The sequence below is a fragment of the Topomyia yanbarensis genome, chromosome 2 (assembly GCF_030247195.1).
Source record: "Topomyia yanbarensis strain Yona2022 chromosome 2, ASM3024719v1, whole genome shotgun sequence".
Lineage (NCBI taxonomy): Eukaryota > Metazoa > Arthropoda > Insecta > Diptera > Culicidae > Topomyia > Topomyia yanbarensis.
The window spans coordinates 22,779,038-22,792,205 of NC_080671.1; the positions used below are offsets into that span (position 1 = coordinate 22,779,038).

The window sequence follows — 13,168 nt, forward strand, 5'->3', positions numbered from 1 at the left end:
TATTTGGACAAAAAACCAAGGCGGAGACAGAAGATGCAGCATAAAGCAAACCAGGTGATGAACCAACAAAAGAAGTGGCGAAAGAAGAAGGTACCTTACTGCGGAGTGGTTTTCATAGTGATCCACGGCAGGGAGTTTCGGTGTGGTTGTGTTGGTTGATTGGAAAGGTGTGGAATGGAGGAGATCGCGTAGAAGCACCTTACGCGCGCTGGTACGCAACAGGTTTAGGTTCGGGTTGCTCTCTTTCTCTCTGTCCATTGCGTCGTTTGTTACAGTTCGTCGGCTTTAGCGGGACAGGTTTCCTCCTGGGACCCCTGGTGCCAGTGTGATCGTAGCCGTTTCAGTTAGGGCGAGCTTTATGCTCTCGCGGAGAGAATCATCGGAAAACAACAACAGAAACTGTATCGATCACCACATACGGGTCCAGTCCAAGAAGGTCACGGTTAGATCGCGGTGATCTCCAGTGAACAGTGTTTGTGCAAACGTTGAGCCAGCGGGTTGGTTTTCTAACAGGGCTTTCCGCGGTAGAGTGTTTTCCCCCCTCCCAAGGGTTCTAAGGGACTTTGCTTCTCGTCTTGACCGGTTTGTGTGCTGTCTCCTGTGCTGTTGTTTTTTATTGATCGGCGACGTCGCGGTAGCGTTGCAAGTGTTGTGTGTTTGTTTGCGACTTGCTTTGAGGACTTGGCCGTTTTGTTGTCGTCCCCGTCGGTACTTGTGAACAACCGTGCAATAAGGGGAAAAACAAACATCCTTCCGGTACCTGAACGTTAAAGTTTTCGGCTTTACGAGTAAAGCGAAGAGTAGGATTTATGGTTCTGATCGAAGATCATCCTCCACGGCAAACTTTGAGGTTTGAGAAGGTGATACTAGTTGAAAACTTGTTTGTGAGTTCGGTGATGAAATTTTGGTGAATCTGTAACGGAAGCAAACGGAAAAATTGGTGCGTTGACTGCAAACCACTGGGTTATGTTAATAGCGATTAAGTGATTGAGAGCGATGGAAACGTGTGTACTAATTCCGCAGGAGTTTGCTCTGGCCGTAACCGGCATCGGGGCACGCAACTCTCGGGACCAGACGGCTACCGTGTGGTCCAATTCTGCGATTCCGCAGGGCACGCTGTGCTATCCCTTCCAGGGCACAGTCCGGATAGACAATCTGGACGTGTACAGCTACGTGGACGAAGATGATGTGAGTATCAATTGCAATTAGTGATTTTTCTTTTTAATATGTAGCTGAATCAGAGCAAATAGGGGAGCTCATATTTCCAACATCTTACTGAAAGGGGCTGGGATTTTTTGATTGCTTCTCGATGGATGGATACAGTCTCGTGAGCATCGTGGGAGCGGGTTCTCAAGTATTCCTTTCGGCACTTTCTTACAAGGAAAGTCAGCCGGGTGTGACAGAGGAAAAATGTTTCCTTCAAGAAGGTGCAGTGGGCAGCCTTCCGTGTCCGTGGGAAAGCTCGTCTTGAGTCCGGTTGGTGGGGTGATCGTCTTGGTAGATTGTTCTAGATGGTTTACCGGGAAGTGGGTTTTGAAAATTTGGGTACCTAAAAGTTGGAAGGGTGATGTCAATTATGTTAAGTTGTGATAATGGTCATTGAATTATTGACAGAGAAGAGCTTCAAGTTGTTAATCAATTAGGTTGATTGGTTCTGATTAGATTTCTTAGAAACCAATATAATAGGTGTTGCATTTAGAGAACAGCAGAGCGTAATGATATATAAGAAATGAGATAAATCTCTCCAGTTAGCACTACGTTAGTTTGGAAAGATAGTCTAACTGACAGCAAGTTGGTGTCAGTTACTGACGAGTAGAACACGAAACGTTGAAACCCAACTATACTACGAAAGCCTTAAGTTAATCTGTTTTAGACAGATCAATGGGATTCCTAGTATCGTTACTGTAATCATTTGACAGTGGACTGCATTTAAAACAATCGGCCGATCCCATTGCGGGAATTGCAGAATTGGCCGCCGAATTTAGCGTTAGAAATTACTCAAAATAACCTCTAATATTACATTTATTCTATGGTAATAGAGGACATCAAGTGACGTTTCAAAACCTATATGCAAAGACAAAAAAATACGCCAGTATCCCATTCAAATGGGTTCTAGCTTGATTACCCAATTCCTCTCTTTCCTCTTACCTTATTGCATTGTTGAAAATGAATATATCTGGCAACGCTATTTGATCAAAGTGAACCGTTTGTTTTCAGTCTTCTTGGAACTGAGAATATCGAGAAAACCCGACAAAAAATTCACTGTTGATTGATGAAAACGCCTGAATGTTGGAGAAGAGCTTCTCTGTAGACTCCGGCATCGTGATGTAGTGAAGAAATATGGAATTAATATTCCGGTTGTTCACGCGCTGTTGGAAATTATAAATTGTATTGGGACTTAAATAGGGTTATCAACCGTTATTATTTTAAAGAACACGTCCTAAATTTCGACGATTTTAGAAATCGTTATTTCAAAATTGTTCTGATCAGGTTAATTACGAGAGAAGGACACTTTTCAATCATTATTTGAATTTTCTTCCAGCGCTTTTTGTCAATGAAGTGACATGCATTCCCTTCGGAATAGATAGCAACTAAAAACTCATTTACTCAAAAAATAATAAAGTCTACTTCACTTGGAATTCGGACACGTTACTGTGTATAAGCGCATCCGGTAGGGACAGTTGGTCGTACTAATTTCCTTACGGACGAAATACCGTGCATTTACATGATGGCAGCTTGCCCAATTTAGCCTGAACTTCATTGCACTGAGTGAATATTCTATTTAGACTAGTAAATCTGCTACGAACAGGTTTCCTGCAGAAAACTTTCGTAAAATATACGAATTTTTCGTACATGAGCGCTTTGAATTAAAATCAGTTTTGCCAGATCGATCTATTTAACATAAAAGTAATTGATCGAATGGGAAAAATTTAAAAAATGCGAATTTAAAAATACTCTTGTTCGATGAACGAAAATGAAGTCGTTGGACTAACAAAATCGTGCAATTTAAATTCGCGTTCTCCAAAAGTTTTCGTACTATATGCAAATATTTATGCAAATATTTAGTAAATTTAGTAATCGATTCAGTGTGGGCAGGCACTCTTGCTTATGCAGCTTTGAGTCCTTCGTTTTCTTTCGAATGAAAGGCTTGGTTTTGAGTTCGTATCTGTAAAATTCCTTTTCAGATCATCAATTTCTCTGCTAACATATCGGTGCATGATTATCGCATTGGCGACAATGATCGTACCTGCCTCCAAAGCGAAGCGAGAATACGATCACTGTCGCCAATGCGATAATCACGTGTTTTTCTGGGACCTCTTATTGTAGAGATAGCATAAGGGTTTTTGCCTTGGGCTCGAGTCCCAAGGGTTGCATGTTCGAAACTTGCGTCTGGGAGGATTTTTTCACATAACTTTTTTTTGCTTAACTCGCCACCACCAAAATGTCATAAATAAGGTATTGACACTTACGTAAAAAGCCCAATAATTATTTATTTGTTGTTTTATTAAAATTAAAACCCAAACATTGAAATTGACAATATGTTTTTAAAAATGGAAATGTATTGTTAATTCAATGAGTAACATACTTTGAGACCAATACTATTCTTCATGAGCAGCATCAAATAGTGAATGTTTCATTATATTAGTTTCAGTAGAACAAAATTTCACTTCCTGTTTGCATGAAGAATATTTGGCATGATGAAGTTTATGTGTAAGAATTCATTGGTCATATTGGTTTCTGGTGACATCTGCAGCTATCAGTATGAAAACAATTCAGCTCGAATTACTACCTATCTCATTACACAACCCCGAAGTAAGAGCTCTGTTGCATTAAAACAGTTAGCTACGAATGATGGTATAGATAAATATTACGTTACCGTCGATTCTATCAGATATTTTGAAAAAATCGGTATTCCACTTCAACATTCAAAAGAACAGCTCATGTTTAAAAGAAGGTTAAATTTACGTTCAAATAAGTTCGCTCAAATCATTATCAATATAAGATGAATCAAAATAATAGAGATTTGTTTTCTTATTTTTTTTTAAATTACTGGAGATTGTTAATTTTCTATTGAGTTCTCCGTTGCTAGCTTCATAATGCCGTAAGTTTTTGGTTCAACTAGTACATATATTTTAATTATGGCTTTACAATAAATTTTCTTCGTGGTTATCATGGTTATGGTTGGGATTAATATTTCATTATTCACGCGCTGTTGGAAAATAGAAATTCTATTGGAAATTGAAGGGTGATTTGCCATTATTTGCTACAGTCGCAAGAGCGGTAATTTATCCCAGTTATCCAATGGTGCTAATAGTTGTTTAAATGACCGTTATGTCGGATTGTGGCTTCAAAAGACAACAAGTAATGATAGTCTGGGGCAGGGAAACAAACAAACTCAAACAAATTCCAAGTCCGGTAGCTAGCGGTAGAAACCTTGTAGGACTAAAATCGTTTCAGGGATGAGCCGGTTTAATTTTTCGAATCTTTTTTTTCGCAGTCCAGACTGTATATTTGTGGAAAAATTAATTGCGTATTGTTTTCTTATTTCCCACAACCGGGCACTTCATTTTCTTATTCAAACTCCATCGACGTCATTCGGACTATAGGATCTTTTACTGCTGTCCTTGTCCTTCGCTGATAGCAGTTTGCACGGCCAGCACCTGACCATTCTCATTTCTACGGCTTCTATCGCTGCATTGTCAATATTCTGTAGACAGAATAGCATACATACAGACGTTAGTTATACATACGTTAGACATAATGGATCTTTGGCATAAACTAATATTTCGACAGGCATGACTTACCTTTCAATGTAGAGGCCCCTTTTCGAAATTTCGGAACAAGAGTCGTGTAAGCTTTGGAACATTTCCATCTTTTGTTGTACTGCATGGAATCAATCGCCATCGCCATTTTTTTCGAAAATATGTTCAACTTTGTTGTATCAAATTTTGGAGTATTTATGAAAAAACTGTGTTTAGAACAATTTTTCGAAATCTACTGGCAAAAGTGAAAATATATAGTCCATCTCGATCAGAGCCGTCAATATGGCGCACAAAGCGAACACTAAAATGATGAAAAGTTTTAAATATAGGTTCGACACAGATTTGTTTCAATTGTCATTCGTATTGAGCTGTTTGGAGCGAACGGAGCATCTCCTCAAAGGGCTTTACAATACCGATAAGAAAATCTTTGTGAGCTAAGCACGGCAGGTACATTACAATTCGATTAGCGTGGCCCGTGCGCAAGGGTAGGTTTTTGGGTCATCAAACCCCTCCCATGAGAGGTTTGAAGAACTTTCGAAAAAAAAATTGAATTCCTGTGAAGGAAAAAAATGATACTGCAAGCTGTTTCGACACAAGAAAAGTCACTTGAGTTTGGTCACTCTAGGGACAAGACGATGAAGAAATCAAGGAAGATGCCTTGCATGCATGGCTGAAAAGGGTTGTAAGTCAAGTTGGTCGGTATCTAGAGATCGGTTCATTTTTCGGCAAGTATCGATATTAGCAACAGTTGTGAGCAGATCAGTTGGAAAAAATCGTAATGTCGTTGTCTGGAGACATTCCACCACCGACGATCTACCTGTTGGAGTAGCTCGCGCAGACTCACGAAAATGGACGTATCGGGAGAAATACCGCCACCGACGAACTCTCAGTGTTGATAAGGATAAGAAACCCTGCGAAAGAGGTTTAAAGAAATGTAAATCATTATGGTTGGAGCCTCCGGATCGGTTCGAGCCTCAATAGGTAACGACATTTGCACCAGACATGAGTAAGTTAGGAAACTATAAACCGCGGTTGGTTTGCAAGCAAGAAAAGTCTGCACTGGAATAAACATGAACGATTAGCACAAAATGAAAAGGGCACAATCACTACTGAAGTATGAGAATGGAATGCGAGAAACAAGAGGGTTAGTCGGTAGGCGTAACCACTACAATCATATCCGACACTACTACAAATCACCAGGCAGCGGTGTCTTTTGAAGATTCCTTCTGGATAACAGACATTTACCCAATTTATGGAGCGAAGTCGATTGGTACACAAGATTCGGTCCTCGAAAAAAATCTTTATAATTTGAGGGTTTCTTTTATAAAAACATAAAAAAACAGAATCCTCCCCTTGAGAATTTACTGCGCACGGGCCTGTGTATTGTTACGTGCTACTAGCACTGACCATTATGATTATTTCTGATGGTTGGAAGGTAGCATTCACAATGAAAAGCCGGGTTTTAAAACACCAGACCGAAGTAAAAGCTAAAGTCATGCATCGAGCCGCAAATCTTACACAAAATTTTTAGTCGAACTCTGCTGTTCAACCTTGTCGGACGCCCTCCTTTCGTGAGACTGCATATCAACACCGGGAAAGAAGAGGATTATTAGGATGCGGCCGCCTTCGTGGAATGACTGCGTTACTTAATTTGTTCAACCTCGTGCTAGTAACCAAAGGCAATTGGAACAAAAGCACTCGGATAATATTTTCTTTAGCAAACACAATATCTTTTTTCCAGCACTATCAAGCTAATCAAAAGATTTAAAATTTGTAAAATCTTTCGCTTCACCAACTATTATTATTGTTTTCGATAGATAAAAAGTAGCATACACACGGAAAACCCCTATTTTAAAACTTTAGACCGAAGCTTTTTCGTGATTGTTTCTCGCTAATTGCATACATCGAGCCGCAAATCTTGAACAGAAATAATTGAAACAGAAATAATTGTGATTTTAGTCGAATGCTCAAACCCTTCGAATCGGCCGAATTTTGTGGAGATTGCATGCCAACAAGAAGAGCGAAGACAATTAATAGAAAACGACCGCCTCCGTGGAGTAACTTCATTATTTAGTTTGTACAGCTCCGTGCCAGTAGCCGGAGACAATTGGAACAAATATCTTTCACCTGGAGAATATTGTCTTTGTAAAACAATATAGTCCTTATCAACGCCATCAAAGCATTTAGTAAAATTGAAATTTGAAAATTTACACCAATCATGTTAGAAACTCGTTCATGAGCAACAGATGAGCCTGAATATCTAGGATGGAACTCTGCAACATACGCCAACATCAAAGGTTCTTTTCTGAACCATCACAGTTATAATTTGAAAATCTCCTATTCAAACGTGATTCCATTTTATATTATTAGATCGGAATGAACAGCTGGAAAGGTTGTACAGGTGTGTCACAGACATGGCTGGCTACCCATCTTTTTGGATCTTGTAGAATTAAGCTGGAAGCTGGCCAAATTATACCAACATTTTATTTTGCTGTACAAGCTTGAAAAAAAATTGTTTCAAATAAAAGAAGCAGACCGAGTATGGCGAATATTAAGTATGGAAAAACACATACGCTTTTATTAGCTTACATACGTTTGTTGCAATTGGCCAATAAGAAATCGTTTTGCCTTGATGAACAGCTCATGAAATGAAGATTGATAAATTATATTATTATTTCTTCAACGAATATAAGAATATTGCTGTGTCTGTCGTATGATTTCCTCGCGAACGTAACATCCGTAACCTAATACTACTTAGTTTTCCCAAAATACTGTTTTCATTTTTTCATACTTTATGTTTGTTATTAACGAACCAGCTTAATACCTCTGAAAAATATAAACAGGTTTTTTGTTCATTATTGTGAATGATTCATTAATGTTAGGTTACAATTCTATCGGCAATACATGTAATACGCTTGAAATTTGTTTGAATCAAAACGGTTCACTTGATTGAATCAAGGAAAAATAAAAAAATGGATGTGTTAAATATCTTACAAAATTTTGTTGATTTTGCAGTTGCTCGTTAAATCTATACTAGAGATGGTGTAGCGTAGCAAAGGTTTTTTTAATCCCGAAAAGATATTCCTAAGTTAACAATCTACAGATAAAAAATCTAACTAAAAGAACGATTATTTTTATTTTTTGTAAATTATACCAATTGTCCATTATGCCTACCGTCGCACACCTCGGAAAATTTTTCTTCCAACCTCCCTCCATTCAGTTTTATTTTCAGTTAAAAATTCAGCCTCCACCCAAAAGAACCCGAGCCGCTGAGCATTTATCCTTGTTGACAAACCCCCCTCCTCGCCCCTCTACTCCGCTTAGCACGATATGTATGGTGATTTTCCTAGACTCGCTTAAAACTTGAGAGCTTTATCGATGCCTGGTTATGACGGTATTCGAGAAGTACTTAAAATGTTGCAAGTGTTACAATTTTCCAGGTCACTTTCAGTATGCGTTTAAGAGCGTGGCATTCTTGAAGAAAGTAAGTTGGGTTTGAATAAAACTGATTAGATTTTTTTGAAAGCAAAACCAGACTAAACTAAATTCTTGTATCAAAAACATTGTAACTGTCAACATTGAAGTGGCATATGCCAATGATGAATTGTTAATCGTAATATTAGCTTGAAGTTGAATATTTTGCAATGATAAAACCGCAAACGTATTGCATGTTCACAAAAGTAACGGATTTTACATTAAATCCTCAAACATTCACAACACGTCCATTTGACTGGTTAAGAGTTTTTGCTAATAATTGAAATTATCAGAATTACTGAAATTGACTTTTATGTAACGTTTTTAAAACATACCTTAAAACTCCCTAAAGTTTAACTTTTACTACGCAAAAGAAATGAAAAAACCAATTTGCACATTTATGATTTTCAAAAGCTACCATAAAACACGAACAAAGCAAATTGACATTTGGATTGTTTCTTGGGATACAACTGCTGCTTCCAATCCTACACACTATGGTGATCAACTTCAAGAATAGCAATGTTCGACCAATAGTCAATAAATGATGCCACAGAATAGCGTTGATGTTAAGAAATGAGCACTTATCGTATTTAAGAAATTTTTGAGCTTTTAATAATTGAAGCGGCCAGTGTTGTCGTAATACACTGTTCGACAAAATAAATAAATTGAGTGTGCTGTGACAGTACATTATTTTTGGCAAGTAGGAGGAAAATTGATGATGAAATTTTATTTGTTTTTTGTACGCAAAGAGCCTTTCAAAAATGTTTGTGTTATCATTTGTAGAAATAGCTACCCAGAGGGATTGAATATTCAGCAAAATAACAACACAAGTGACGCTAGCGATCATGTTTGCATCTGTATGCAAGGTCGCGTTTACAAGTTATGCACTTATAAAGTCAAGAATATTGAAATCAATATTTAAAAATCAGTGTTTTACGGTCTAAATCAAATAGCTTCGCAACCGTCAACTTTGGCTGTTTAGTATTTTCTGAGAAGTTTTATAATTTAATGCAGTGCATTGAAAAAAGTATGTTGGTGTTTAATTCCCATAGAAATAATATCAGAGAATTAACTCTTCACACACCATCAGTTAGAGAATTGTCTTCAGTAAAGTTGTTGAGAATGGAATTAGAATTAATCTTGTTGAAGACATAAAATCTCCATGTACACTGCATGTCGAGAAAGGGAAACAGTATTTCTACACTCAACACAGGTACATATTCATCTTTCATTAGACAACTAACTGTTGTCCAATGGGGATAATCTAAACTTTCTTTCGCGGTTGACATGCACAAACCATAGTTTATTTTATCTTCTTCGCTGATGAGGCTGGTTGTTGATTAGGGTGTGCAGGACGTCTGAATTGACACGTAGAAATCAGCTCTTTGCGGGAGCATAGCATCGTTTGGGTAAGAAGTTTTTTCAAGAAGCTGGTGAAATGAACTATACTTGTTCATTTTACGATTTATAATTTTATGAACTTGGTAAAGACGAGATGCCAAATCGTGTAGTTGTACCTCTATTTTGTGGAATTCTAAATACGCAGTAATACAACGCTAGTACTTTGTACTACGTGTTTTACATTAAACAGCATAGCGAAGCTTTTTACATGTGCTAAGGAACCATTAAAAAATAATGTAACGCTAAAATTGACTTCTCCTTCCTCAACTAACAAATTATCTTTATTCCCTCTCCTCTAACACGAAATATTTCTTTAACTTTTTCATCAATAAAATCGCTCGTTTCCTCTCTCCCATATGTCACAACAGGTCACATTATGTCGTATCTCCCACTCCCCCAAAGCTGTTACGTGATCTATGAATGGTCCCCCTAACGTATTGAATGATATTAGACACCAAATGGTGAAGGTGATTGGATTGAATAAACTCATCTTCCGTAAGCCTAAACTTAAATTTCACCCGCGGAAAACATTCCACCTCACGAAGACCGGACCGTAAAGTACAATATTTGAAGTCAACGACAGCGGTATTTGGTCAGAGCAGCGAATTTTCGTTAAATTTTCATGGCGGTTTGACTGGAACTTTTTCGCACGTCCTACCAAGAAGTTACTAAGAGTTTCTATTCTATTCTAACCCTTACACAGCCAGTATTGAAAAGTATCCTGGAAAACACTACAGTAATTATATGTAGTTTTTCTTGTCAATATTAATACTTGAAGCATATTTTCATATGTCGCAAATATTATAGCGGACAGGCCTACTGTGCAGAGTTGGGTTTGGAGATATTTCTAAAATTAGACGGCAAGTAAATCATTCATTCAAAGAATAATTTAATTAACGAATTGTTTTGAATCTTAAAGGAGGAAGAAACGAGGACAACCGTACAGACCGTTTCAGTTTAAAGGGGATATAATAAATCGTTGAGAGTGACTTGCCTAAGAAAGTTAATGTCACTCCTTGGGTCCTTTGGGATGGGACAGAGGTAACATAGAAGTTACTAAGAGTTTCACATGAAACTTCGATTGGAATTTCAAGTTTCACTTCAAAAATGGAACGTATATGGAACCAAGGGAAAAAATTGCACATTTTTTAAATTTCAAGTTGTTTAAAAGTACGGAAGCGGATTTTTTTTGCACTTTTTATCCTGAGCATTCCAAGAGATCTACGTGGTTCTGTATTTGAACTTTCAAGTTGTTAAGAGTCCATAAATGGAAGGTATCCCTAACTTGAAATTGTTTAAGAATTCACAAATCGAACTGGAAATGGAATTTGCAAGTTACTTAAAGTACATAAACGGATCGTTTACGCGTTTCGTACCATGAGGTTGGTGAGAGTTCTACGTGAAATTATTTTGAGCTTAAAAGTTTAAAAGTCTCCATAAACGGATCTGTTCTGAACCTGTTTGTTTCTAGCAGTACACATACGAAAATTGTGTACAGTTCACAAGTTGAAATAACAGAAATAATGCACACCTAGAAATCACTGATTTATTCTACAATTTTTACGAATCATTTGTCGTCGGTTTCTATTCGCACTGAATACTTTTCATCGACACCAGTGAGGTGAATGTCCCATATGGACCCTTCATATCGATCAATCAACACATGGACCGAGATCAACAGCTGTACGTCTCTTCCAAAGAAAGAGGTGGCCAAGGGTTTTGTACCTCATGAATTCCCAATATTCTGTTGCAGCTGGAATTGAATTCCAGACCCACTGGGGTGAGAAGTAGCGAAATTTGGACCGTGTGCAAGAAAATTGGTCGGTATTAAAATCTTTTTCATCCGAGGTTATATATTTTACAGAACAAATTTGCTTGCCGAAACAGGCATATTTTTGTTTTGGTTGACAATCGTCAGCGGTATTTTTGTCCTTTTCAGCAAGGTCAAAAGTTCAACGCCTCCTCAAGCAGCCCATCAAGTTCAAGATCACTTCGCTCGCACAATACTACTAATTGCTATGCTAATACGAGCCCTCTTTTATAGCGGCACCTCTCTGCCCCGCAACCAATTATCAACTCACCGTATTCACCCGTCTCGTTCCACCTCACCTAAGCTAGCCCTTTAGTTTGTCGTGTCGCTTGATTTAATTGTTTTCAATTATGTGCGTTTTTTTCTCTCTCAACAACCCACCGGAGAAGCACACAGTGGATAAAATGCAACAACCTGTCGAGTGAGGTGCCCACAGTTGACATAATTAATGCACCGATCGACCCCTGCCCGGGTCCGGTCCGGTTTTGTGAAAGTGCGTACTCGAAAATCAGCAAATCGTGTATACGGCGGGGGGAAAATTATCCCATTAGTTGACACTTTTCACTTTCCGATCGATCGATCGATCGATTAGTTAGCTGATATGCAGTCGAAAGGTTCGACGATCGCTTATCAGCTGATTCAGAGCTGCACAGCACCCTTCCACTTGAACTACAACTACGGTGGCTGGCAAACACGTGCCCTAGGCTGCTACACTTACTTAATTGATGTGCGGTAACTTGCATCTACGGAGAGAGGGTGTGGGGTTCACGAAGAAAGGAATTTCTCCAGCATCTGTTATTCAATTGCGATCATAATTTCTGCCTCGATTCCCAAAGTGGGAAAAACTTGTAATCGAGTGCGTTTGTTTCGTTTCAACCTTTTGTGGTTTGTTGTTGATAAAGCCAACGAGATGATATGAGAGAGAGAGGAAAAAAGTACCTTTTCATGATTTAATTGACGCCACCTAAGACGAAGACGAGCTCGTCGCACCTTCTCCGCTTATCGTCGTCGTCGTCGACGACGACTTGGTCGAAGGAAAATTGAAAGTGCAATAGATTCACGTTCCAGCTGTTGCCGGTACCGCGACGGCGGCGGTATTGCATTTTTAATTGATTCGCGAACTCTATGAGATGAAAATGAAGAAATGAGTTCGAAAAAAAGGGCAACCCGGCAGCTGCGAGACAGGGTAGGCAGGTGCGAATGAACTGATGATCGTTACGTTGATTGATTGTGGAACCGGTTCCGCTCTGGCGAGGCAATACCGGTTCGCTGTACTACCGCCGGAGATGAGATTTGTGTCCCTTTTTAGGTGCCCTGTGTGTGTGTAGCCGGGGTTGGGCACTAGAAGTGGAGGAAGTTGTGTTGATTTGATGGAATAATTAGTGATTGGGATAATTATATGGATATGAAGTAATCGATTGAACCTAGGGCAATTATTTTGTAGGTAGTGTATATTGTCTATCAACAATAAAACATTCCTTCATAGTGTGACAAATGGTAAAGTAAACTCAAATACCAAATTTCATATCAATTGGACACCTTTACGACCACTCAGCTTCATCGAATACAACGGACAAAAGATGGACAGCAGGATTCAAATTTGGTCGTACAATGATGAATAACGAACCACATTCCGGGAGGTCTCAGTGGGGATGGCACTCGAAATAATTGATAAATTTGATCTTCTAACGATCAGTGATCGAAAATTTGAATTTCGTAA

General features: G+C 38.6%; 1 protein-coding gene across 1 annotated transcript in view; it reads left to right on the forward strand.

Moving 5' to 3' along the window:
- The first annotated feature begins 463 nt into the window (after positions 1 to 463).
- The window catches only part of LOC131682953 (zinc finger protein 177-like), a 60,153-nt gene continuing 47,448 nt past the window's right edge, over positions 464 to 13,168 (forward strand). Inside the window, exon 1 of the mRNA XM_058964774.1 lies at positions 464 to 1,188. Within this exon, the coding sequence (XP_058820757.1) occupies positions 997 to 1,188 (192 nt within the window). The 5' untranslated portion in view covers positions 464 to 996. The remainder of the gene's footprint in view (positions 1,189 to 13,168) is intronic.